This window comes from Pseudopodoces humilis, chromosome 2 (assembly GCF_049639895.1).
Source record: "Pseudopodoces humilis isolate 2021_Gansu_Grassland_sample_001 chromosome 2, ASM4963989v1, whole genome shotgun sequence".
Classification (NCBI taxonomy): domain Eukaryota; kingdom Metazoa; phylum Chordata; class Aves; order Passeriformes; family Paridae; genus Pseudopodoces; species Pseudopodoces humilis.
This window is the reverse complement of record NC_142201.1, coordinates 48,404,557-48,428,882: the sequence shown is the minus strand read 5'-3', so window position 1 is coordinate 48,428,882 and position 24,326 is coordinate 48,404,557. Positions and strand designations below refer to the sequence as shown.

The following is a 24,326-nucleotide window of genomic DNA, read 5'->3' as shown; positions in this document are numbered from 1 at the left end:
AGAAGGAAATGTTTAATTATTCCAGAAGTAAAGGCAACTTCAACTTTAATTTCAATAACAAAAAGGAAAATATCCAAAGAAAAGGTAGTTTCAAATTTAGAGATGAAAAGGATAAAAGAATACCACAGAAGAATACTAATTAGCAGAGTACTCAGCAAGTTATGAAAACTCGTACCTAGTCAAAGTTTCAATCCTAAAAACAAACCCAAAAGAAGTTAGGAAATTTTCAAGCTTATGGATAGGGCAACATATTTATCTGTGAAAACACAGTGAAAGCTAGAGGAATAATGAAAAATAAGAGAAGACTCATAGAGGAACCAGTAGGAATATTTGCTGTCAAATCATCTTCCTGGATATTAAAAAGGAATACACATACATTAGAAATGAAGAGATTGACAAGCACTGACTCATAGGACAGAAGTAGTAGAAGAGATAAAATTTAACAGAAATAAAGAACCAACATATACTTAAGAAACTCTATACAGCTTCTAAATTCTCCTAAAAAAGCATTCCTAATCAATGTTAAACGAGAGAAAAAGCTGATATAGCGTAAGAACTAGAATTATGAACTGCTGCAAGAATTTCTAATCTTTGTAAAAGATAAAGGATATGAGGAGGTAACCAAAAACAACTAAAGAGAATTAACTGGAAACGCATCTATCCCATCTCCAAAATAAAATAAAACCCCCTTTTCAGATTCAGTATTTGCTACTACCTTTAGGTTGTATTTTATTTGGGCAGATGCACACAACGATGCAGTGCACACAGCACGGGGCCATCTATACTCTACCTGTCTTTGGTGAGTTTTTGTTCGCCGATGGAGATGAAGGAATCGGTCACAGTCTGTGCACAAATTCCCACAGACATTACATAAAATGATTGCAGCAGTTTCACCATCATCATGGTTGTCACACATTGGCTGAGAGAAAAAAAAAGGAAATAATTCCTCTGTTAAGTCCTTCACTTCCTTTCAGCATCTGTTTTTATTCTCCCCATAGTCACACAAACCACACTTCCCCTCCAGTTTACAAAGGTGGATAGAGCTTGTTTGGACTATTAATGCTATCTTTAAAATAATCAACAATTTCAACAATTATTCCTTGACACAAACCCCCTCAATTTATGACATCAGTTTTTCTGATAGTCTTCATCTCATATTTTGTGTGATGCAGAAAAAATGTGTTTTTCAACAATAAAGCTGAGACATTGCTTTCAGCTAATCTGAGAAGAGGTTTATGTGGTAACAACGGGTTATGGGCATGTTAACAGGAAAGTTCAGAGATATGAGTACTCAGGTCAGTCAACAGGCATGATATTTACCCTTCATTACTTTAATATGGTATGTTTACTCTTTTCAAACATCTAAACAAAGCTGTAGGTCATCCATACCTCACAGACAGTATGGTTGAAGTAACAAACTTCAAAATCCATCATAAAATTAAGTTGCTCTACTGATAATTTATTTTTTTTTTTAATTCCGCAGTGATCTGTTTTACAATTCAAAATATCCACATTACCCACAAATAGACTTCAATAACTGATTTTGACTATGCACTTGTCTGAGAACAAGTTTCATTGTAATACCAGAACACATGATTTCCATGATACTCTAATGCAACTTAGAGTTCTTTCAAAGCTATTCTGGTAGGGAGACATAGAGCTCACCTCAACATTTGAATATCCTGATTTGAAACAGTATTGGGGAACTTCAGGCTGGATTCAGCAGCTTGAATACCTGCTTGACAATGTCTTGGCTGCTCCTCTGACATCTCCAAGACCCTTGACTTTCTTAATCACCTCAGAAACCTCTGTGTTTGCTTCCTTCTTAGCAGACTTTTATTCCTTGCAGCTGCAGCTCTATGCCTCCTGTATATGTATATGCATATGTATATGCCTTCTGTTTCTACCTACACTAAACTGCTTTGGATGCTTCTTTGCTCTAACAATGCTTGGCTGTTATTGCACACTCTTCCCTTGCTTCACACAGGGATACATCTAACCAAGATATACAAGAAACCAGCTTCATTACTGTGCTCTTTCTAAAATGGTATTAAAAAATCACAAGCCTTTTTGTCATATGAAAACTACAGGCATTTTGTCAAATGAAAAGTAAGGACAGAATCGTATTCTGTAACAAATTTATAAATGCTCTGAGTCAATGGTAGTTTTACTAAATTCAGTTAGAAGGAGTTTCTCCGTGGGGTAGTAATTCTCTAGTGAGATGCAGAAAACGAAGCTAAATTAGAGAAGTAGTTATTGAGCAACACGAAATAACTGATTTTATGTCATGATAGGGATTAAGACAAAGAAAAAGCTCTGACAGAGGGTGCTGTACAAACTGAGTCAATCTACTTGAAAACTCATCCCACAGGTCTTAGGAAGGTCTTGTTTCATCCTGAATACTGGTAGAATTGCAACATTACTGCTTCAACCTGGAATTTCTGTTTTCTGAGCAGTGCTTATCTAGAACACAAATACTTCAAGCATGTATATACAATCCCCACTGGTTTGGAAGAAAAGGGAGAACGGCCAAGTCTACCCTTCTCCATCATTCTTCTAAATTCTTTGATGAGTGAATAACTCAAAATAAACAAAACCATATGATTTTCAGTCTCACCATTTGTTTCTGTTGCCCGTCCTTTCCCATCCATCTTCCTGAGGATAGTCTATCAACATGATCCTGATCAAGTACACAGAGGGATGCTAAGGCCAGCCACAGCTATTGAAAGGCAAGGTAAAATAAATGTCTTAGACATATTAAAATCAAATTAAAATCAAACCAAATACTGAAGAGATAAACTTCCTCAGATGTCACCATTACCTACACACTATTTTTGTTAGCTGAAGCCTGCTCATACAACGCAAGTTTATTTTCCAAAAGAAGTCAGGAACACAATAAAACTTATTTAAGTTTTGGGAACTACCTTGATTCCTTCAGCTATGACACTTACAAATACAGTAGTCAGCACACAAGAAAGAAGTGGAGAAAGATCAACCAAAGCACATTATGAAGAAATATGACAATTACAGACTTGCACATTGCTCCCAAACATTGCAGGCTTTGGGGAAGAAGAAATTCAAGGACACAGACTAATAAAAATAAAATCAACCCCAGATACAACCATCCAAAAACTTCATCTCAGTGAGACTGGTTTCCCTGTTCCCTCCTCACTGCAAAGGGCAATTGACATTACCTAGAAAAGAGTTCTGAGCTAACTAGTCAAAGGAAGCTTATGTTGCTTCTCCACTGACTACAGTGAAATCCTGAAAAGATGAGCTACACAAGGATAATCTGCCAGTACAAACAAAACTGAAAGGCACTTGATAGCTGCCTTTTGGAACAATCTTTAATCAAACATTTGATTTGAATAAAATTAGTTTTTGTTGAGAAACTTTACTGGACTCTCTCCCAAAATCCCCTATCTCCATGACAGAACTACATTCAGTCACAGGAGCAGCTGGGCTGACATTCAGGGCTCCTCCAAGACCTGATTAAACTAACACGATGACAGCAGACAGTGGTAGTCTAAGACAGTGACCTCCAGAAAGCAGAGACTATATGATTAACAAAAATGATGAAAACAACAACTGGTACAGCCTTTTAAGATGGAAAACAAAGGGACTGTCAAATGCTTGAAACCACTACAAACTTTTTTACTTTTACATGTGATTATTAAGCTTGAGAAGCTAAAATCTGTACTCCCTATGACCTCAGGAATGCCATAATTTACAAATATGTTTTTCATGGTATTTCAAGAAATCTGTTAAGGTTAAAGTAGTCCTTAGTTTCTATAAAAGGTTCATGGACAAAGTAAAGACCAATAAAAGAAAACCACCAGGTTACACCATGTGAGTAATATAGGGCTCAGCAAATATTTTTTGAGACAAACACAAGTGAAGCTTAGCTTAATTGTCCCAGAGAACATCTGTTAGTGTGTTTTCATTATAGCCTTGAGATGTGCCAGCTGATTACCTAGAAGTCAAACCACTTATAATAATTGCTTGGAGAGCTGAAAGAAGACAGCTGATACATATTGTGCAATTTTCCACACACATAATCTCAGATTTAGTGTAAAGGCAAGTGTGACAAACTTCAAGCAGAATTATTGAAAAAATTAACCCCCAAATGTATACAACATCACACTTATTCTTCATTGTTTCTGAGATTCCCAAGATACACATTTAATTCAAATTCAGTTTTGACTTGAGTGTTTCTGACATATAAGAAGGTTTTTGAATGGGCTCCTACTGCACATTTACAATGAACTAATGTTAAATTTGGTGAAGTTCTTACTCTGGTTGTTGCAATGCACCTCACAGGTGATCTGTACTCTTCTTCCATTTTGGTCAGAGCTATGATGGTTTCAGCAATAGCATTCTTTGTCACACGTGACCAAGCTTCTGACAGATGACCCTGGTAAAGAGGAAACTCAATTTATTACAGCTTTTATTAATACTAAGAGCAACTAAAATTGCAATTAGAACTGCTATAAAACATTAGGTTAGTATCTCAAGTTATAACAGAAAAAGAAGAAATCAGGGATGACTTTGATAAATTAGGTCTTTTCATGTTGTGATGTGCCTCAGGGAGGCAAAGAGCTAGTTTCAGCTAAGCTTTGTTAAAGGAGAGGCACGGCTGTAAGCCATGTGTGTGAATTTTGACCCCCTGTGTTGGGGGATGGGCATGTAAGCCCTGGATGAAGTTGTCCCACCCCAAACCCCTTGTGAAGGGCAGCCCAGGAGTTCTGATGGGGTTTGAGTCCCTGGGGGTTTCTCCCTTGCTGTGTTTCTAGTGGTTCCTGACCCTGAACTCCACCCTCAAAGGTGGAGACCCTCAAGAGTTCCGTCCCTCAACAATCCCTGCTCGGCCTTTGTTCGGGGCTCTCTGTTCTGGACCTGAGTTTGTTCCCATGCTGAATAAATGGTTTCATGAACGGAAGCCCGTCTTCTTGGTGTTCCATGCTGGTCCCCAGAACCCTGCAGCTTCCCTGGACGAGATCCTGAGGTTGCGGACTACAACATTTCCACAGAATTTTTTTGTTGGAAGAGATCTTCAAGATCATCTAGTTCCAACACCCTTGCCATGGCTAGGGACACCTTCCACTAAGACCAAGTTCCTCAAAGTCCCATCCAACCTGGCCTTGATTTTCAAATCAGACAGATCTGGCAAAAATTAGTCCTCAAATACTGAGGTGACTTATTGAGGTTGTCTCAGAGCAACTACTAGAATAGGACTAGGTAGAGGTTGTATGATTTGAAGAATGGAAAGTCCTTTTCCTGAAATGTCCCCCACCCCTTCTATAGAAAGAAAGATGAAGAGCTGAAGCACAGGTAAGTGACTGACCCGCACACAGATCACAGTGGGTTCCTAGAAAAATTAGCTTAATGTGCCTAGCACAGTATCCTGAATAGACTCCACAGTTTCTGTATTAGAAAGAAATAAAGAGGAGTACACAGCAAACATCAGAACCACAGCATATTTTCCAATCTTTAGCATTCTGAGCTTATGGCACTGACTCACACCCTCAAGTTTCTGATTCAGAGGCTGCTGCATCCTTCAACTCTTAATGTCAACTCTAAAGTTCCACACTTCATGCTGAAGGTGACACATAACTGAGATTCACTGGACTCTAAAAAGATAGCTATAGTGACTAACTCAGATCCAGGGACCTACACATTGCAAATGGTGAAAAAGTTATGTGAAAGGAATCACATTTGTAACACTTAGGAAGAGGATAGTTAGACAGATTCCACCCTGCTGGTAATTACCAGGTCTAGAAAGGCTTATAAAAAAACTTTTCCAACACAGACAGACTTTAATTCTAACTCTTATCAATTGTGAGATTCTAAAATCTTGTAGTCAGAATCAACAGTAGCAATTGCAGAGAACTCTCATCCAGCTTCAGCAACAACTTTGAGAATGAACCTCCTTAATCTAAGCACAGTGAATGGGTTAGAAAATAGTACACCCATCCTGATGATACTGAGAAACCTTTCAAAGGGTATTTCACAGAGGAAAACCTGGGTCATTTACAACATCTCACTGAAACAGGTGCAGAATTAAGGAAAAGAAAAACAATCTCCCAACTAAACTCCTTTCCCACAAACATACACAAAACCTTTTTTTCTTTTGCCAGTATTGTTTCTGAGAAATAGCTGATTCACCTTTCATCAATTTTTCTGCCAAAAAAATTGTCTGATGCAGAACTATGGAAAATTTAAGCCCAGATAAATAAAGTAGTAACTAACTGTAAGTGCAGATTTCAGTGACTGAAAGAAGTCAATTTCAACCAGAACATCCATACAGTAAGTCTACATACAGTTACATGAAAACAATTCTATTATTTCACTTCACAGGTAAGATTTACTTTTCAATTGAAGTTCTGAGTGCTCAAGATTTAAAAATTAAACTTTAAATGTAATAACATTAGAAAATGACCCACAATTATTGTTTACCTCTTAAATTTCTAGTAAAAGCAACTTATTAAAAAGCTTATTTCAAAACTGGATTTCTGTTTAGCAGAATCAGAACTCAGTTGCTATTGCTCTTAACTCTAGACTGTACAGAAAATTGTAGGGCTTTTTACTTGAGACCAATTCACATTTAATAGCTCAATCTGATACTAACAAAAATAATAAAAAATGTACTTTTCATTATCAGAAATATTTTAATATCCTCCACATTTAAAGGATAGAAACTCACTGCTGCCATGTCTTTAATGAGTTTAATGATGATCTCTGAAATCTGTGTAGGTGTTGACCCCTTCATCCACCAATGACTTTCACCTCGCCGAATATAGCTGCAAAGGATAATTATAAGAGATTAAATAAACTCAAATAATTAGTATTTGTCAAAATCCAGCACAAATAAATAGTGTACATACTCAGCCTACAGTAGGCTGTAGTTACACATTTTTAAACAAACCTGGAATTGAAGATCATTGGAAGTGTGACTGTAGTAACTCCTTTGCCTGCAGTAGTGCCAGCTGTCCCTGTGATAGTAGTTCCTTTGGCTTTTAGCTGTACAGTGAGAGCTTTGGCAATGCATCCCAAAAACATGTCCAAGATACCTAGTTTGTTCCAATCTCCCTTTTCTGTTGAATGGATTATGTCACTTATATCTGCTGGTGGAAGAGACTTCACCCCTATAATACTTGCCAGTCGACTGGGAGTTACCTCTGGCAAAACACGTCTCAGTAATGATGTTACCTGGAGAAAAAAAGAAATCAGAACACTGACAATTCTTACCAAGGCAACTGGAGTTTTTCAAGCAAAATCAAATGAAGTCCTCCACAAGTTATTTCAGCTAGAAGGACTTGATCTAATTGCTGTAATTAATTACTCCTGTAAGAAATCTTGCAGAATTTCTATCTTACAATGAAGTGTTTATTCATGCAAGCAGCAAGACAAGGCCAAAGAGTCTAAAATTGATCTCACTCAAACAATACTTAGTCCTCACATAGTAACAGAATTATGCTTGGTACTGGACTTAGGATAACAGTGATACAGACATTTGTACAACTCTGATTTGCTTGCATGGTACAGATATGTCACCTACTTCACATGCATTATTGAGATGTCAGAAACTGAGCTAGAAGTGTTAGGAGACACTTGCCTGAGGTACTGAGAATTATAATACTCCTTCCAACTCCTTTGTCTTTTTCCTTTTGATAGTCTAACTGGAATTTCTTACTGTGCCAATAGCTCTGGACCCAACAAGAGCTGTCTTGAAATGATATAACCTTACCAACTGGTGAAGCTGGGGTTGAAATTGCAGATATCATGCAAAGTTTGGTCCAAATCAGCATGAAAGCTGATGAAAGCGTAAGGACTTAACATTCCATATATAATTTTGCAAGCCCTTAATGGAAAGCTATTGCAAATCTGCAATGTATCACAATTACTAAGTATCTGCCTCCAGGAAAGTTGAGATGTGAGATCTTAACAGTTCAAAAATTGTAAAAAGAAGAATAAAGAATATGAGACATAAAAACTTTTGCGACAAACTTAAAATCCACTTGAAGAAGGCACAGCACCTAGCAACAAAACAGTGCATTAACTCTACTAATGCAAATATTTTATATACTTATATATTATTGATGTTATTAAACATATATTATAAATGTCTATATATTATGTACATATAACTATATACACACTCAAACATTCAAATCCAGAAATTCAGAAAGAAACAGACAGTATAATTCAAAACTTAAAAAAGACTAGAAAGCACCTGTCTAGTTCCACAGTACTACGCTTAGAGCCTGAGTGTAAGACACAGATGCTGAGGACTCATGCCAGATCCGTAACAGACTCTGGTAATTAAAAACCTCTCATCTTGCCTGCACAGGCTACATGGGCATTACAAACACATAATGTGAAATACTGAAAAGCCACTGTTTTCGCTATGCTGTTCCTCTGACAGATATTTATACCATGCACTACTAATTAAAAAACACAAGAACTCTAAACCTGACACTTCAGCTCCCGAAATAAATTCTGTATTATTTTCAAGCACATGGTTTTAGGATTCTGAAGACACTTTTCTAGGAATACCAAGACACTGGAGGAGCGGTCAGCACTGACCTGCCTCTGCACCCTGGGAGAAGCGGTGTGTAGCAGGGAGAAGAGGTCCTGGAGCAGAGTGAGCTGCTGGGCCAGATACTGGCGGCCCACATTGGAGCCGCTGAGCGCCAGGACCATGGAGAGCAGCTCGAAGCAGTAGGCGTCCGAGGAGGCATCCTCGTCGCTGGGCTGCGAGTTGGCGTTCTCCTTGCTGGAGATGGCGTGCTCCCACTCCTCGCGGACGCGCGTCGCCTCCATCCGTATGGCCTGCACGATGTGGGCACACACCTGCCCAAACAGAAGCCAAACAATAGCGCTTAAAAACTTTTAGCAAGTGAAAAATGTTGTGGTTTAGGTACCTTTACAAGTATGGCTAAAATAGGAAACCTGTGAAATTTGGCCTGTACTTAAATTATTTTTTAGCATAAATTCAAATGAAGAATAAAATGCTGAATTTGCTCATATTTTTTCTGGAAAATTTAATTGAAATTATTTTTTATTTTATTTCAGATCCTGCTTTTTAAGTTACTTTTTACTAAAGTAACTGAAGTGGCTAAAAAAACCACTCTACATAAAGCCCCTAATAAATTCATTTGCTTAACACACACAAAAAGCAAAGACTATTAAAATAGCCTCTTGTCCAGTTCAATAATCAGAAAGCGTAAAAAATTTCAGAAACAACAGGATGGTAAAAAGCATTTTTAGGAGACTACTATGTTTGCTAAGATGAGTGACAGAAGTGTAGATTCTGCTTAATTTATGAAACAAAAAAAAATTCAAAATTAATCAACAGCTCTATTACTGTGAAAATATTCTTAGCAATATTCACTGCAAATAAGCCTATTTATTACAACACACCAATATTTAATCCTCAAATAATTTCAAAAGGACCAAACCTGTTTCTGCAAATTTGTCAGTTTGCTCCGGCTGAATATGATCCCTACCATGTGCTCCTTCAGGTCTGCATCTGATGTTGCCTTCATAAAAAGCATATTTAGTATTAGATCAGAAATTTCAAGAACACTTCCGAATTACTGTAGCAATTAACATGGAATGTATCAACAAACTGTGTTTTATAAGTTGGCAGCTTTCTTTACAGAAAGATATATAGCAAGATCAATTTAACCATGCTCAATAAGTAACTCTTCAATGTATTAACTTTCTCTTTATAAGAGGAATTTAAGCATCAAATGAAATAATAGGCAAAACAAATGGAGTGCAGTTTCTTCATACTTTTTCTCTACATATTAACAGAGCCTCTCCTGAGGCAAAAGATGATAGCCAGGACTTTCAGGTTGACCTGTACTCCAGATGTTAAGTACTTCTGTAATTGTAGGCATCAATTGCATCACCATTACTATGGTGTTTCCATTAAATGTGTATGCCTCAGTTATAATTTACTTTAAAAAAAGACACTATGGGTTACTGTTAAAAATACACTATGATATTTTAAAAATAAGCAATTGCGACATTTTATTTCTGTTTTGATCTAAAAATTATGCAGCTTAAGAAACAGAACAAATACTGAAAATCCTGGATAATTTTTTCCAGCAAAGTATTATTGATAGAATACAAATAAATACATTGTGTACTTTTTCTTCTCCTTCTGGGGAAGACAACAGTGCTTTTTCTTCTTGTTCTGGGGTTGGCTCAGCATCTCCAGAGATAAGCTTCCCAAATACCTGGAAGAAAGACAATGATAATTAGCGTATTTCAAAGATAAACTTGTGCAGATGTGACATTTTCCATTAAAACATAAACACTTAAAGTATACAACTCACAGTAACTTTTGCTGTATAACACATCATTCAAAACCCACCTGGGATGTTATAAGTCGGAATACTCGCAGTGTCTCAGATTCACAGTTTCTTTGTTGAGCCACACTTGCAGAAATCTGGCCTGCTATTTTAATGCTTTCACCATCCTTCCATCCAAGAATTTTCACTTGTCGAACTCTCAGTGTGTTCTCTGGACCCTTCAATTCAATTTTGATGATGTGATTATCACCCCCAGGAAGTTCACTTGTTACCCAGCCAATATGTCTTGAGTCCAAGTCTACCTATTAAAGAGGAATATAAAGTTGGAAACTGACATTACATCAAACAAAAAGTCACCTATCATCATATATCACTGTAACAAATACTGTGTTTGTAATGAAAATCTCAACCTGAACAGTAAGACTTGTGTTTAATTATAAGCATATTCAACCTCTTGAGTTCAGATTAAAAAGTGACATATAGACATTTCTGTTTTATCACTAAAGCTGATTAGAAATAGTGGCCTACCTATCTCTTTTATCCTCAAAGCATATGTTCATATATTAAAAAAACAACTCTTAAAGCTAATATTTAGTCATTACTTTTACGAAAAAAGAAAAAAACAGCCTCTATAATTTAACTCAAAATATAACACACAATTATTATCAGATACATTATTTAATCTCTATTCATACAAACTCCTGCTAAAGAAATGGTTTTTCTGTGGAAGTCAGGATTTGCTACCCTTACCAAGACATGCAGGACTTAACTGTAAAAAAGGGAGATGAAATGCATTAAATTAAGTTTAAAATAAATATTGTTTAAAAAAAAAAAAGAGAGAACATAAATAATGCCATATGAAATGATCTATTTCCTATGAAACTGCAGTGTCATTACTGGAAACCAATCACTGATAGGGTGCAGTGTCTCACTTCACTACTCAGAGAAAACAAAACCCTGAGCCAAGTGAGCCCTCTCTCCTATCCGTGGGTTTATTTATAATCAAGCAAATATTTGTTCTTTCCCATTTCTACATTAATTCTCAGCATCTGCATTGAACTGTGCTGCAGAAAACAAGGTTTAACTTTTTTTTTAATCATTTTTAACCATGAGACAGGATACAGTATGTGGGTGTGCTGGAAGGTAAAAAGCTGTTGGAAAAGTGGCAGAGCAAAGAAGGAGCAAAGCTGAATCAGTCCCTGTCTGTGTTCTGGAAGTCTTTTTTGGAAACCTTCCACAGCTGAAAGGATAAGTTACTATATAGTAATTAAAACTAAACTAATCTAAGGAACATTTTACATAACCCTGTTATGTTTCAGTAGAAGAGTAAAAGCTTGATCAATAGTCAATACACAAAACTGAATTCTGTTATTAATAATACATTATTTTCCAAGGCTTATTATGATGTCTGATATTTGTTAATTATCTACTGTAAGAAATGGAACCTATGTGCTCAGAAAAATCTCTGGTACATGCACAAAAAATGACAGCAATTTTTCTATGTCAACTGTTAAAATGTTTACCTGCTTTATTCTGCAGAGATCTTCTACTGCTTTGCCAGTTAGGAAGGTCATGGAGGTCACTTTGTTCTGCAACAAACAAGCAAATTAAGAACGAAACACTTCAACTGAGACAGTTCTGACTACTTCTTCAGTATAAAGAGAATACATACGTAGAAGAGAAAAACTCTTTCATTGCAAAAAAACCAAAACCCTGTGATCTACAGCAAGGACAAAGAATTCCAAAATAGAGCTCTGTAACAGTCTGTTCACTGTATTAAAAGCTGTAGTTGAAATACAGATAGATATATAGATATATATATATATATATATATAACATTACTTTACAAATCTATAAAAAAGACTGCATAAAGGCTAGAAAATTTGGATTTTCTGACAGTTCTGTATTTCCATGCTTCTGCAGCAACCATAAGCAAGGAAAGTAAAATAATTAAAAAATATTTTTTATTTTTTATTATAAATACTTATTATTTTTAAGTATTTATTTTATTATAATTAATACTTATTATTTTGTAAGTAAAATAATTATTACAGTTATGAAACTTAAAATAATTGACTGAAAATGCATCTGAAATAGAACACAGAACATGCCACTAAGAATTAAGTTTCCCAGTTGCAGTTGTATGCAAATTCAGACAGACTGTTCTGAACATAACAGTTCCTGCTTTTTACATCACAGGACTTGGAAACTTTACTTTGAAATGTGAACTTCTGAATTAGAATTACCAACTGACAAAGAAAACAACACTTCTCGATTGATAAACACATACAGCTTAGATAATGCACCTTCAATCAGAGACAGTTTTATTTCCCCCTTACCCCAAGATCTCTGGAATTGTCTACATGAACACAAACGTAACGTGCATTGATTCCTTTTACACAGTTAATTGTGATGTTTTTAGTTTTGTTTTTGTCCTCATCTCCTGACTCCCAGAACGTTTCTGTAGACCCATCTGTTAAACTACCAATCATGGCAGGTCGGCTTGATGTTTTAATGTCAACAATGCTGGTCAGGTCTTTCAGACAAACTACTATACACAGTTCCTGTGAAAACAAATGGAAATCTTTTAAATACTTGAGAGTAAGTCCAAACACAGGCATGATTTACAATTTTTAAAACCACACAGACATTTCTGTTTTGACAAATGTGCTCTCCAAGAAATTTGTCCTTTATTGATTCAAATAATTCAGTCCTTTAAACCAAAGGAAATATTAATATAGCTAAGAGCTGGATATATTAGCAAAGGCCTAAATATATTAGTACATGGAAGAAAACACTTCAAAATATTACACAGAAGTATTAATTCATGCTCCTTGGAATAACAGAAAGAAAAATATATAAGCAAAGAAGAATTGGAAGTACATAATATTTAAAAAGACTCTCCCCAAAAACTTTGCTTGAAAACCAGCACTTAAAAGCACTGCTCCAAAATTTAGTTTCGAGCAATATACAGGCTAAGAGTCAATATTTGAACATAAAGCTAAATATGAGAGCCTAAATAAGCAGGGACAAGATCCCTGACTGAGATACGGTCATGGAAGTATGACATTGCAATAAGGAATCCTTTAATTTAAAGAGAATCATCATTGGAAGTACAGACTGTTCATGAATGATCTCCACTTCTGAGACAGAGTTGTAATACTTGCCTGATTCATGACTTCAAAACCAGACTGAACGCTGATACTAAAACTCTCTTCGCTATCTCCATCGTCAGATTTAGACAAAATATTGTTGATATGATGAAAAACATTGCTCTGGTGCAGGAACTGGTGATCAGATTGTTTGAATTTAAGACTCCAGCACCTGAAAACACATTTAGTTGACTTTTAAATTTTGAATGTTGGCAAAAGATGTAACTTACCCATGAAAGTATTAATTACATTTTTGTTTCTCAAAGTATTTTCTATAAACATTTAACTTCAAATTTTGCAGGCTCTCAAGTGTTTCTAGTGCATCATTTTGAGGAAAGCAAGAATAAACTTTTCTTAGAATTCTAATAGTAAATGCAACCATTATTATTAATTTTGTGTCTGAGACAGATACATGGAAAAAAATCTCAGATTAAAGATACTATGCAGGTGACAGACTTCTGAGCAAAGGGCACTACACGCAGATCCTACTGTATTGTTCTGCAAGATGTTTTCTTTTTCATAGTGAACACAGTATAGAATTCAAAAGAAAGTATATTCCTCTCTATGAAGTCTCTTATACTATTATTTCTATGTATAAACACATAAATGTCTTCTATATATCTCTTCCCCAGTGGTAAGGATAGATGTGTTCCTTCTCACACAAAGTTTTCAAGCATCCTATTTACATTGCAAAATCATCTAACCTGTAACTCTACAGTATTTACAGCCTTTTCAAGAATTTTCTTGATTTGTGCTTACCTTAAGGCCATTTGCTGTAACGCACTACCACTGGGAAGAGACATCATAAGATCAGAGATTGTCTGAAGAAGGCGATGGAAAGTGTGGGGTAACGGATGAGCAGCTTCCCCAGCAATGACTATATCTGACAGAGGGTGTTCACACACTCGTGTGTCTTTCTCCTACACAGCAAAGCAATTTGTGTGCTATTAACAGACCTTCTGAGACAAAAGATTATGTAAACAAAACAAATTTCTGCTATTTGCTTTAAGAGTAACTGCAACAATCTTAAAATGAATGTGAAGTTGATGCAGTTCCTGACAGAGAATTTTTACAGTAAGTTACACATGAACCTCAAACAGGGAATTTGGGAATTTGTATTGTATACTGCCACATATTTCTCTTGATTTCAAGATGTGAAACATTACACTGCAATAATTTGAAAACAAAGAAACAAACCAGAAAGAAATAAGATATTCCAGCAGTTGGAACCAATTTTATCTGAGCAGCAAAATCCAGCCATAGCAAACTTGATAACTAAGATAATGTTATCAGTTGCTGTATTTAATTAGAGCTGTGAAAATAATAAATCTTAGTTAAGGTGTGTCAGTATCAGAAAAGCAGTGTATCAGGTTACACTGCTCAACAGACTGAATCCAGAAAAACTAATTTCAAAACTGGATTAGATTTGAAGTGATAAAGATTATCCTGACTTATTGGCAGCACTAGCACGATTTTCTTTGAGCAATTCATTGTGGACATGATAATGTTTTAAATCAGAGCTAAATCTAGAATAGGGTGTATGAAGATATCTTTTGAAAGTCTGATATATAAAACTACACCATTTTGCATGCTACATTTTCAGAACTAGTGAGTTTTTTGAAATCACTAAGTTAATTATACTTAGTGCACATATAATTATTTATTTTTATATATACACATACACAGCAGTATGTAAATTAATTATGCATTTTTATAATCAACTATGGACTTTTCATATAACACTGGAAGACACAGTAAACCCAAAGCTTCTTTAAAAAATATTTTCTCTCTCATCGCAGGGCAAAGGAGGAATAAAAAGCAAATGGTTATTTTTTTAAAATTCAATGTACTTGTGCTTTTTTTGCATTCTTATTTCCCATGAATACTGAAAAATTATGCTTTAGAAGACCACGTGATTCATCAGTACATAGAAAGTGATGATTCAGAAGAAAAATTAATCTATGTCTAACAAAATTAATTCAACTACAATTTCAGTTTTAGTTTAAATTTTTGTTTCACAGAGGAGGATCGAGAAATTTTTTTTTTCATGTGGAAGTATTTCTAATTTGCCTACAAAATAAGCAGAACCTCACTTACTTGTTCTGCATTTTCTTTATTTGATTTATTTTCTTCATCCTCTTCTTCTTCAGGCTCTACAGGTGCAGGAGTCAGGGAAGCCACAAAATGCCATAAAATATCATGAAGAGAAGTTGTTTGAATGACATTACAAAGAAGCCAGTTGAAGGCCTAAAACAAATTACATGCAAGGAGTTACCAACTGGTTAAACAAACCTGGAGTAAAAATATTTCCTAAACCATATATGTAAGGAGGTATGATTTGGACAGGCAAATAAAATGTCAAGGTCTTCAAGTAAGATGTTACTGCTCTGTAGCTAAAACAGTTTATTAAAATGACAACTACATTGCAGGGAACATAGTGTAACCTTAGAATAATTCCAAGACACAATTTACGACAACCTTATTTTAATCATACAAAAACCATCAGTATGTGAATACCTCCATGGCAAAGACTCGACAAGCAGATTTCCGTAAGGCTTGTTTCATTGCTATTTCAAGTCCTTCCAGATCATGATGCTGGATTACAAATGCCAATACTGGCCACTGGAAATTTCTCTCTCCTTTGGAAAGAGAGCTGTGGGCGGAGATTAACCGAGAAAGTTCAGGAGATGGATGTCTCAGGAGAGAGGACCCCACTTCTATTCAAAAGCATAAAAATATGCATACATTAGATTCCTTGTGCATTTCAATTTTATAGCCACAGTAAAAATGAAAAGCAATAAAGCACTTTTAGAATTTTTTTTTTTTTTTTCTGAGAGAAACTGCATTAAAAAAGCAATATGGAATAATGATGCTTCAACTGAGAAAGAAAATAACACCCTCACTTTAAATCAGGCACAGAAGATACACGACAAATTTTAGAATTACAGTAAATCCTAATCCAATTTTAGGCTAATTATGTGCCTATTACCAAACACCTAATGTTTACTATCATTTTGTTTTATAACTAAGAAGTCACTACATTTATTTATAAAAAAACATATTTGTCTACAGTTTCCAAGAAGAAGTGCAAATCCTTGAATCATTCTTCCCTGCTTCTGATGTCTGTGCTCTTACCTGCATCTCCACTGTTGACTCGTCTCCTGGGGATTGCCTTTACACGTGCTGGCAAAATTGAGTGCTGTTTGTCATATTCTGATGCAACAACTGAGTATGATCTTTGAAAGACTGTGCGCTTTGCAAGATCTGTATCTGTGATTGGACTGGTTTCCAAACTATAAAGAAATCAGGGAAGTAATACACCCATTAACAAATACATAGAGTATATCTGAATTAGACACCAATAATTAATAAGGGTACATGCATTTCATAATCACAGTGTTACTACTGCATGAAACTTTCCTTATGTACCTAATAACTGTTTAAATGCTGGAAAAGAAGGAGCACATGTTAGAATTCCACATGGTGAAAAAGCATGCAAAGTGCTTTATAAACAAATGTAATGATGAACATGATGAGTTCCAAGGATTTAGGTATTTCTTTTAGAGAGATACAAACATTCAGATCATGCCTAAATTGAAGTTTCAGACCAAACTTCTCCTAAGAATGCATGTGAAAACATCTATGAAGTGAATTTTTAATATGCAAGCCAACTGAAATTTAGAACTTTATGTGAAGTAATAGTTTCTAACATCATTAGCCTTAAAGTTAAATTTGAATTGCTACATCTATACCTCTGACATGTTTTACTCCTTACCTTCAGTGGACTTCTTACAGTCTGCAGAAGGACTCCCAGCTTATGCTGTCCCTATAGGCCTCAGGAGACCATGGTGTCCACAGTTTTAATAAAGGAATATACCAATACGATGCACTCTTAAGGAGTTTTGTTAGAAAAGTTCTATTTCTGAAAAGACTACATTATAGATTGTAGTATTCCAATAAACTATTTGCGCAGTCAGTATGAAATACAACAAATTGAAATAAAAACAGATTAAAAGCAAATTTTCTCTTCATTACATCCTCACTATAGTATGAGGAATCACTGACATCTAAAAACACTGAGCATCTAAGTAGATTCTGGACTATTATTACTAGTAAGAGCCATTTTTCCCCTGGTGAAACTAAAGTTTTTATAACTGCTTGAATTAGATCACAGTAAACTTAACAAGACAAGAAAGTGGCTTAACCTGGCAGAATCCATCTAGCACTCTTGGTACTAGACAGCATTGTCATTTCTTCAGTGACATTTTTATGTCCCACACAACAAAGCAGCAACACCTGCTTTGTAAAGTGTAAAGTAATGAAATTTTTTCCTGTTCAAACTTCCCTTCAGAATGAAATCCTGAAAGGAGAACAGCTACTTCCTTTCAAAAAAAGCCCTTAATCTGCACTCAATCAGTTGTGGAAAAGAACAGATACACAATCAAAGAAAACCTGCTACATTTTCAGGGAGTTTGCAACAGTTACAGTCCTTGGATCACTGAACTTACATCACTTCTTCAGTTCTGTAGATTCTGGAAAATTTTCTCTATGGGAAAATAAGTAGGCCTAAAGTATAGGCTATAGATAAATTTCCCTGTATGGCAAGAGTCCTTATCAACTGAACAAATTTTTTTTGTATTTGGGTTGTAAACCCAGGATCTTTCCAGAGAGAAGTAACTGGTTTGAAGAACAGTAAAAAAGTTTCAGTTCTGATTTGTATATTCCTTGTGTATTTACATATTCAAACATACTCCACTGCTAACAGTTGAAAATATACCTGATATGCAATGATTCACCAAAAATTTCCTAAATACAGCTTCATATGCTTTTGGCTTTTATGCTGCCATTTCAGAGACTGATCTTATACTTCAACTTCTTAACTGCAGCAATGTTTTCTTTTTTTTTTTTAATTGGTGTTCTGCTACTGCTTTAATCTTTGTATGTAGTGCCTAGAAGTACAAGGAAGTACCTTGGGGGCATAGATTTCATGTTACTCTCTGGCTCTTCGAAGACATTAGGGCTTGCGTCAGGAGTAACAGAGATGTACGGTGCAGGTACTGAAGTTGAACGCAAGTATCTCATCTCATCCTGAAAGAGGTTGTCATCCTGGTACCCAACAAAATTTTCATGATGATGCCTACACCAAATGAGATTTTTAGATTAGTATTAAAGATTAAAAATTGCTGAAACACACACATACACAAAAGTAATTTGCCAATACACTTCATCAGCCAACGCTATTCACTTATCCTTCACCTATTAAGGCTTTTAAGCTGGTTGTGACTTTAAATGTTCACGGAAGATACAATGGCATTCTCAACCAAGAGGTAGTGGGGAACCCTTTTCTATCTTTTAGTATTTTCATTAGGTATTTCCAGAATGTATTTTAAGCCCAAATGTCTACCCAACATGAACGTGACACACTACGGTGAAATTTACTTAGAATTACCAAGTAAGCACAAGTCTTCTGGTTTCCTTTTTACTATTTTTAACTGTGAAGAGAAAAAAGTAGCACGTATGCGTACTACTAACACACTAAGTTAAACTCCTTGGGAAATTCTGAATTCTTTGGACAGAAACTGAGCTATTATAAAACACTTAGCATCTGAAAGCTACTTGGGGCATATCTGACTCTAGGAGAAAATACAATCTAAAAAATGGAACATCATGGATCAAAACAGAGTGAAAAAAAATCATGAAGTACTAGGAAAATGTGTCTTTTTCTATGTAAGTTTTAGTTTAGTTTACACATTTTTATCCAACACTCTACACAGATGAGTGTTCAAATCAATATTCACACACTTCCTTTAATTACCTTGCTAATGTCTGTAGATAGAGACATGGCATCTTAATGGGAAAGTCTTCAGAAATTCCTTCTTTGAGACTGGGAAGTTGAGATTGGAATGCTTTTGCAGGGTTATAGCAGAGGATACTGGGCTCAGCAGCACTACTCAGTGACAGTAAATACAGTGCATTGGCTTTAATCACTTGATGAGCTTCCATAGTTGGCAAGGCACGAGGTGTCTTAACTTGCATTGGTTTTCTCCTCGATTGTTTAATCTAGATAAATTTAAATATGGCATAATTAAATTCACCACAGGAAAATCTGACAAACTAGCTCGTAATAGCTGCTTAATTCTACCTGCTGCGAAATACCTTCTATGACAAAACACATTACTATTACTTTCCTACCTTTGCAAACATTTAATGAACAGCTGATAGTTTTGCCATTTGCCTAAGGATTAATTTTGCATGCAAATAGTTTCAAGAAGTTTAGCTTAAAAAATAAAATTAAATTAGCATTGTTAACATCAACATATTTGCATACTTTTAGCAAGATTTTGAAATTAGTCCTTGAAGACCAGTGCAAGAAAAACACCTTTTGTACTATTCCCATTAAAAACATAGCACTAATAAGCAGAAAGTTAAACACATGAGCCAAAAATACCTTCTCTCTTGCAGCTGCTTGCTTTTCACGGAGATACTTCTCTCTGCATCGATCGCACACCAAATACCACGTGCTCCCTCCAATGCCACCATCGCCACAATTCCCAGCCCATCCTCCACAGAAGTGCCCAATGCTGTTGTAACCTTGGCCACCTGCATAGCGGCCACAACCTACATGGGGGAAAGGTGAGAACAAGTTATTTCAAATGCAGGATTCTTATTCTACTACTTATTGCTGTAAAACAGGGATGAAGAGGGGAGAAAAGAAGATGCTTGTCTTTTCCTGGCCTAATTTTCTACTTTTCTGTATGTCTGAATTGGTTACAAAACAAGGTTCTTGTGTGTTCTTGTCCATGTATCCTACCAATGTCCAAAGAATACAAATGCACTGTAGTTTTCAAGTTTTTATAAAGAACTTGTCCAAAGCATGAACAGCTCCCTATTCAGACAGCAAAGTTACGGTAAGGTCAGTATTGTAAGTTAGCCAACAATATCTGTAACTTAAGGATAAAAATCTCACTTCCTAGGTAACAAAGCTTAAGAGGGAATGGAGGGTATTCTTTTGCTGATTAGAGGTTCTCAGAAAGATTCAGGACTTTAACTTTGCACACACAGAACTAAAAAAAAAAGTACATACCAACAAATACCTCAAAAATATTAAGTTATTGATAACCAGTATTGACATGGCAGATTAAAGTTTTCTACTCTTGACAGAACAGTAGAGTAGATCAGTAACAGAAAACCTGACCGATCTCATTTTTATTTCCAAATCCTAAAGTTCAAAACATGGCATGTTTCTGAAGAGCTATTGTAAAGTCAGAGCATTTTTTTAACCTTGTTTCAAACAACTTTGAAACTTTAGATCCATGACTACTTAAAATTATACACAGGGATGTACAAATAATCTATATGCAAGTATAACTTTTAATTTCGTGTATATAATAGAAAGGATAGCCTGACACATTTTCGTAACAGTAACTAACACCAAAACGTGTGTGAAATATACTTTCTGGACGGCCATGGGAATTAAAATACAGTCTTACCTGGATGAGCTTGTCTCATGTGGTAAGTCACTGGATATGGATGGGATTCTCCACATAACTCACAGATGGTGTCTTTTTCAGGTCCTCCCACTGCAAGCTGGGCCATCTCACCAAAAAGATTTCCCCTTGGCCTAGCCTCAACCTTTTCTTTTTTCTTTTTCTCCTTTTTGGCTTTCTTGTTATCTTTGTCACTTTCCTTCTTCTTTAACACTGCACAAGAACCAGGACTTGGAAAAATCATGTTTTGGGAAGCTGCTTTAATAGTTGCTAAAGAAATATCTTCCCAGAAAGCTACTAAATGCTGCAATGTTAATGGAAGAGGAGACTTGGATTTCATTGTGTGATGACTGGATGTTTCAAAGGAGGTAGTTTCAGTTTTTCCATCCTCACACTTTTCATGCAGAGGGGGTTCTTTCAACATTGAGAGGACTTTGTTTTTATTGATGCTACCCATTTTAGATATATCTGGTCCATGAGGTGAGATGTTGAACATGTTAAGAGCAGATGATATTTCCAATGAATGTCTATTTTTCAGCTTGGTTTCTTTTTCCTCTGCAGGTTGTTGAGTAAGACTGCTTCGTATGGGCGCATGCTCTTTGGACAGCTCTGGATTAAACTTCAGAAAGGATGAGCATGCCATGGCATCATGAACTATTCCTTCATGCCAAAGAAATGCTGCAAATACGGCTCGAGCACATTCTGCAACAGAAGGTGACATTGCTTGCTTGGCAGGCTCTATGGGCTTTGATCCATCTCCTTTGAAAAGGAAGTTGGATTTTTCCTTTTTGGGTCTTGTGTGCCTGCCAGCACATTTACGGCTCACTTTTGGAGATGCTCTCATGTCTTGCTCATCCTTCAGTGGTGCTTTTCCAATGCTGAAATGAACTTTATTAGAACCATCGTCCAGACTTCTGAATTCGGTGTTGTCTTCACAGGTGGTATCTGTAATGCTGTCAGTCTTTAAAGTACTCGAAGTACAGACTTCAACTACCTCACTGTGAAGATTTTCTTGTACGACATGAGGGGAAGGAGCTCTGTTTTCAGTTTCTGGTGCAGATTTCCCATCTTTTGCAATTATTTTTGGTTTGGGTGAAGTGGACCTCCCCCTTAAGGGTTCTGTTAGTGGCACTTTCTTTTTGCGAAGGGTATCTGGATCTAAAGTGTAAGAATCTGATTTGGAGCGTTCTCGAGGAGGATCAAGCTTTGTTTTTACAGGGGATGAAGCTTTCTGAGGTAGAGGCTTGTCATGGGGTGATGAGGATCTTGGAGAACTAGCACCAGATCTAATACCTGTAAGTGTCTTTGTCTTTGGAGAAGACGACCGGGTTCCTGGCCCTGGAGATTCAGCTCTCAGACCAGGAGTTGTTCTTCCATCAGTTTTTAGTGTTTGTAAAGTGTTATGATTTGGCGACAAAGACCTGCTGTGCGAGTCTGACCGCAACTTTGCGGCATCTGATTTCAGCATCAGACACTCACTGGCTGATAAGCCATCGGTATTTCTGGGTTTCTTCTGCTCGGCAGCGGCTCTGTTCATTCGCACATCAAGCTTGGGTGACCTGCAGTCAGCTCTGTGCTTTGATGACATGTCTGACTTTCCTGCTGGAGAAATTGGTCTAGCAGCTCCTGTGAAATTCATTCGGTCACCTGTATAATATTTAATAATTTAATTGTTACATGTTGACAGCAACACCTTTTATAGTACAAAACAAGGACTAAAGACCTGAATACAAGATAAACACCAAACCCATGCTTCTGTTCACATCAAAATGAAAGGAAAAATGAAGGGATCTTTTTCTCCCTAGAACACTTTTGATACATTTCTTTTCCCAAAGATACACAGAAACAAGTGTTAATAAGTTTTTACAGAGAAAACACTACTATGGAGGTATCAAAAGGCACAGTTCGCTCTTTCCAAAACCCTAATAATGGAAGCACAATTTACATACTTTGGTAAAATTACAGGAGTTAACTAAAGTTTACCACAGTAGCAACAGAAACCCAGGACTATTTATTTATTATCTCAACATGTGACAGGCTGACTGCAACAGGAACTTTCTTTAATGCTCAGAAATTGGGAATTGTAGGAAGTAAACACTGTTAATAAGGCAAATTGGGCAAGAGGCTTGCAAATATGCTCAAAACTAATAAAATAAAATGAAAACTAATAAAATGAAACTGATAATCTAAGGAATTTACTTTTTTAAGTCCACAATACACCCAATGTTCTGCTACCAAAACATTTAAACCCTCCTTCCAAAACAACAAACCCACTTTTTTCAACCACTAAGTTAAATGGCCAACTCTGGTCAATGATGTCCTCCTACTTTGATGCACTAATTGATCGTTCCTATGCATATTGACTTTGTACATATACTAATCTACAGAGCTGTAAGACTAAGAGCTATAAGAACTACAGGCAGCTTAGTACAAGTGCATGCAACACAAGTATATGCAAAAAGTAGCTTATTAAGGCAGTCTGCTTCTATATCTCTGTGAACCCAGTCTCTCTTGTAGAACTGTATTTTGAAAATTAATCCAAGCAATATGGAAATTACTGGCGAACAATGCAGCAGTTAATACAGCTGTTTCTCCATAAATCCTTACACTGCAAAACCTTGAATGCAGAGTTAAATCCTTTTGATTTGAATGGGTTTTCATTAATCAAACATGGGAAGTGTTTCCTGAGCAAAGCCTGCAGATTTAGGACACAGTACATAGGAATGTTTTACTTTCCTAGGTATTAAAAGGTTATTTGCACTTGTCTAGGCATATTTTTGGGAAAGCAACTACTTGTTAAAAAATGCAGTTTCAATTAATCAGAGAATATTTGCAAATTTAAGCCTTGACTTGTAATGGGAACAGGATAGACAGTCACCTTTTATCTAATACCTTCAGTATTAGAAAATGTGAAATCAGTGGCTACTTTCTTATGCATTGTGGGATCCAAAGCAACTTCATGCAGTTCTCAATCACCAACCCTTACCCCCCCCATGCTAGAAAATATATAGATGCATTTTTTCCTACTATTATCTCTCAATTAAAAAAAAAAAAAGAAAAATTTGAAAAATTTTGAGCAAAATTTAGCAACCAAGATGTTTCCTCAGGTTACAAAAAATTATTATTTATTTGCTATTTCCATATTTAAATACCTCACAATAAAATTAACAACAACAGGAAAAAGTGAAGGTAATGAATTATATTGGAATATTTAACAAACCTAAAAGTTAGGATACTCTCCTGCCTTCCCAAGACATGGCAGAAGTTCATGCTTTTCGGAGCAGAGAAGAAATACTGTGTCTGTATTACTACTGTGATGTATTATTCAGGAATAATACATCAAAAATATAAGCAATAGAATATAG

At 35.9% G+C, this 24,326-nt stretch overlaps 1 protein-coding gene across 13 annotated transcripts in view; it reads right to left on the bottom strand.

Moving 5' to 3' along the window:
- Positions 1-24,326, bottom strand: part of MYCBP2 (MYC binding protein 2) — a 172,573-nt gene that overhangs the window by 7,794 nt on the left and 140,453 nt on the right. For 11 of the 13 annotated variants that reach the window (XM_088052247.1, XM_088052253.1, XM_088052252.1 and 8 more), the window contains 20 exons: positions 20,965-22,608; positions 19,923-20,092; positions 19,290-19,534; positions 18,444-18,611; positions 16,610-16,767; positions 15,992-16,191; positions 15,572-15,721; positions 14,234-14,394; positions 13,490-13,646; positions 12,662-12,886; positions 11,846-11,911; positions 10,385-10,624; positions 10,149-10,247; positions 9,462-9,542; positions 8,587-8,853; positions 6,926-7,209; positions 6,704-6,800; positions 4,295-4,414; positions 2,618-2,719; positions 791-919 (listed from right to left, as the gene is read on the bottom strand). In XM_088052247.1, coding sequence (XP_087908373.1) covers positions 791-919; positions 2,618-2,719; positions 4,295-4,414; positions 6,704-6,800; positions 6,926-7,209; positions 8,587-8,853; positions 9,462-9,542; positions 10,149-10,247; positions 10,385-10,624; positions 11,846-11,911; positions 12,662-12,886; positions 13,490-13,646; positions 14,234-14,394; positions 15,572-15,721; positions 15,992-16,191; positions 16,610-16,767; positions 18,444-18,611; positions 19,290-19,534; positions 19,923-20,092; positions 20,965-22,608 — 4,763 coding nt within the window. The remainder of the gene's footprint in view (positions 1-790; positions 920-2,617; positions 2,720-4,294; positions 4,415-6,703; positions 6,801-6,925; positions 7,210-8,586; positions 8,854-9,461; positions 9,543-10,148; positions 10,248-10,384; positions 10,625-11,845; positions 11,912-12,661; positions 12,887-13,489; positions 13,647-14,233; positions 14,395-15,571; positions 15,722-15,991; positions 16,192-16,609; positions 16,768-18,443; positions 18,612-19,289; positions 19,535-19,922; positions 20,093-20,964; positions 22,609-24,326) is intronic. The other 2 variants (XM_088052249.1, XM_088052260.1) reach the window with 1 other exon arrangement.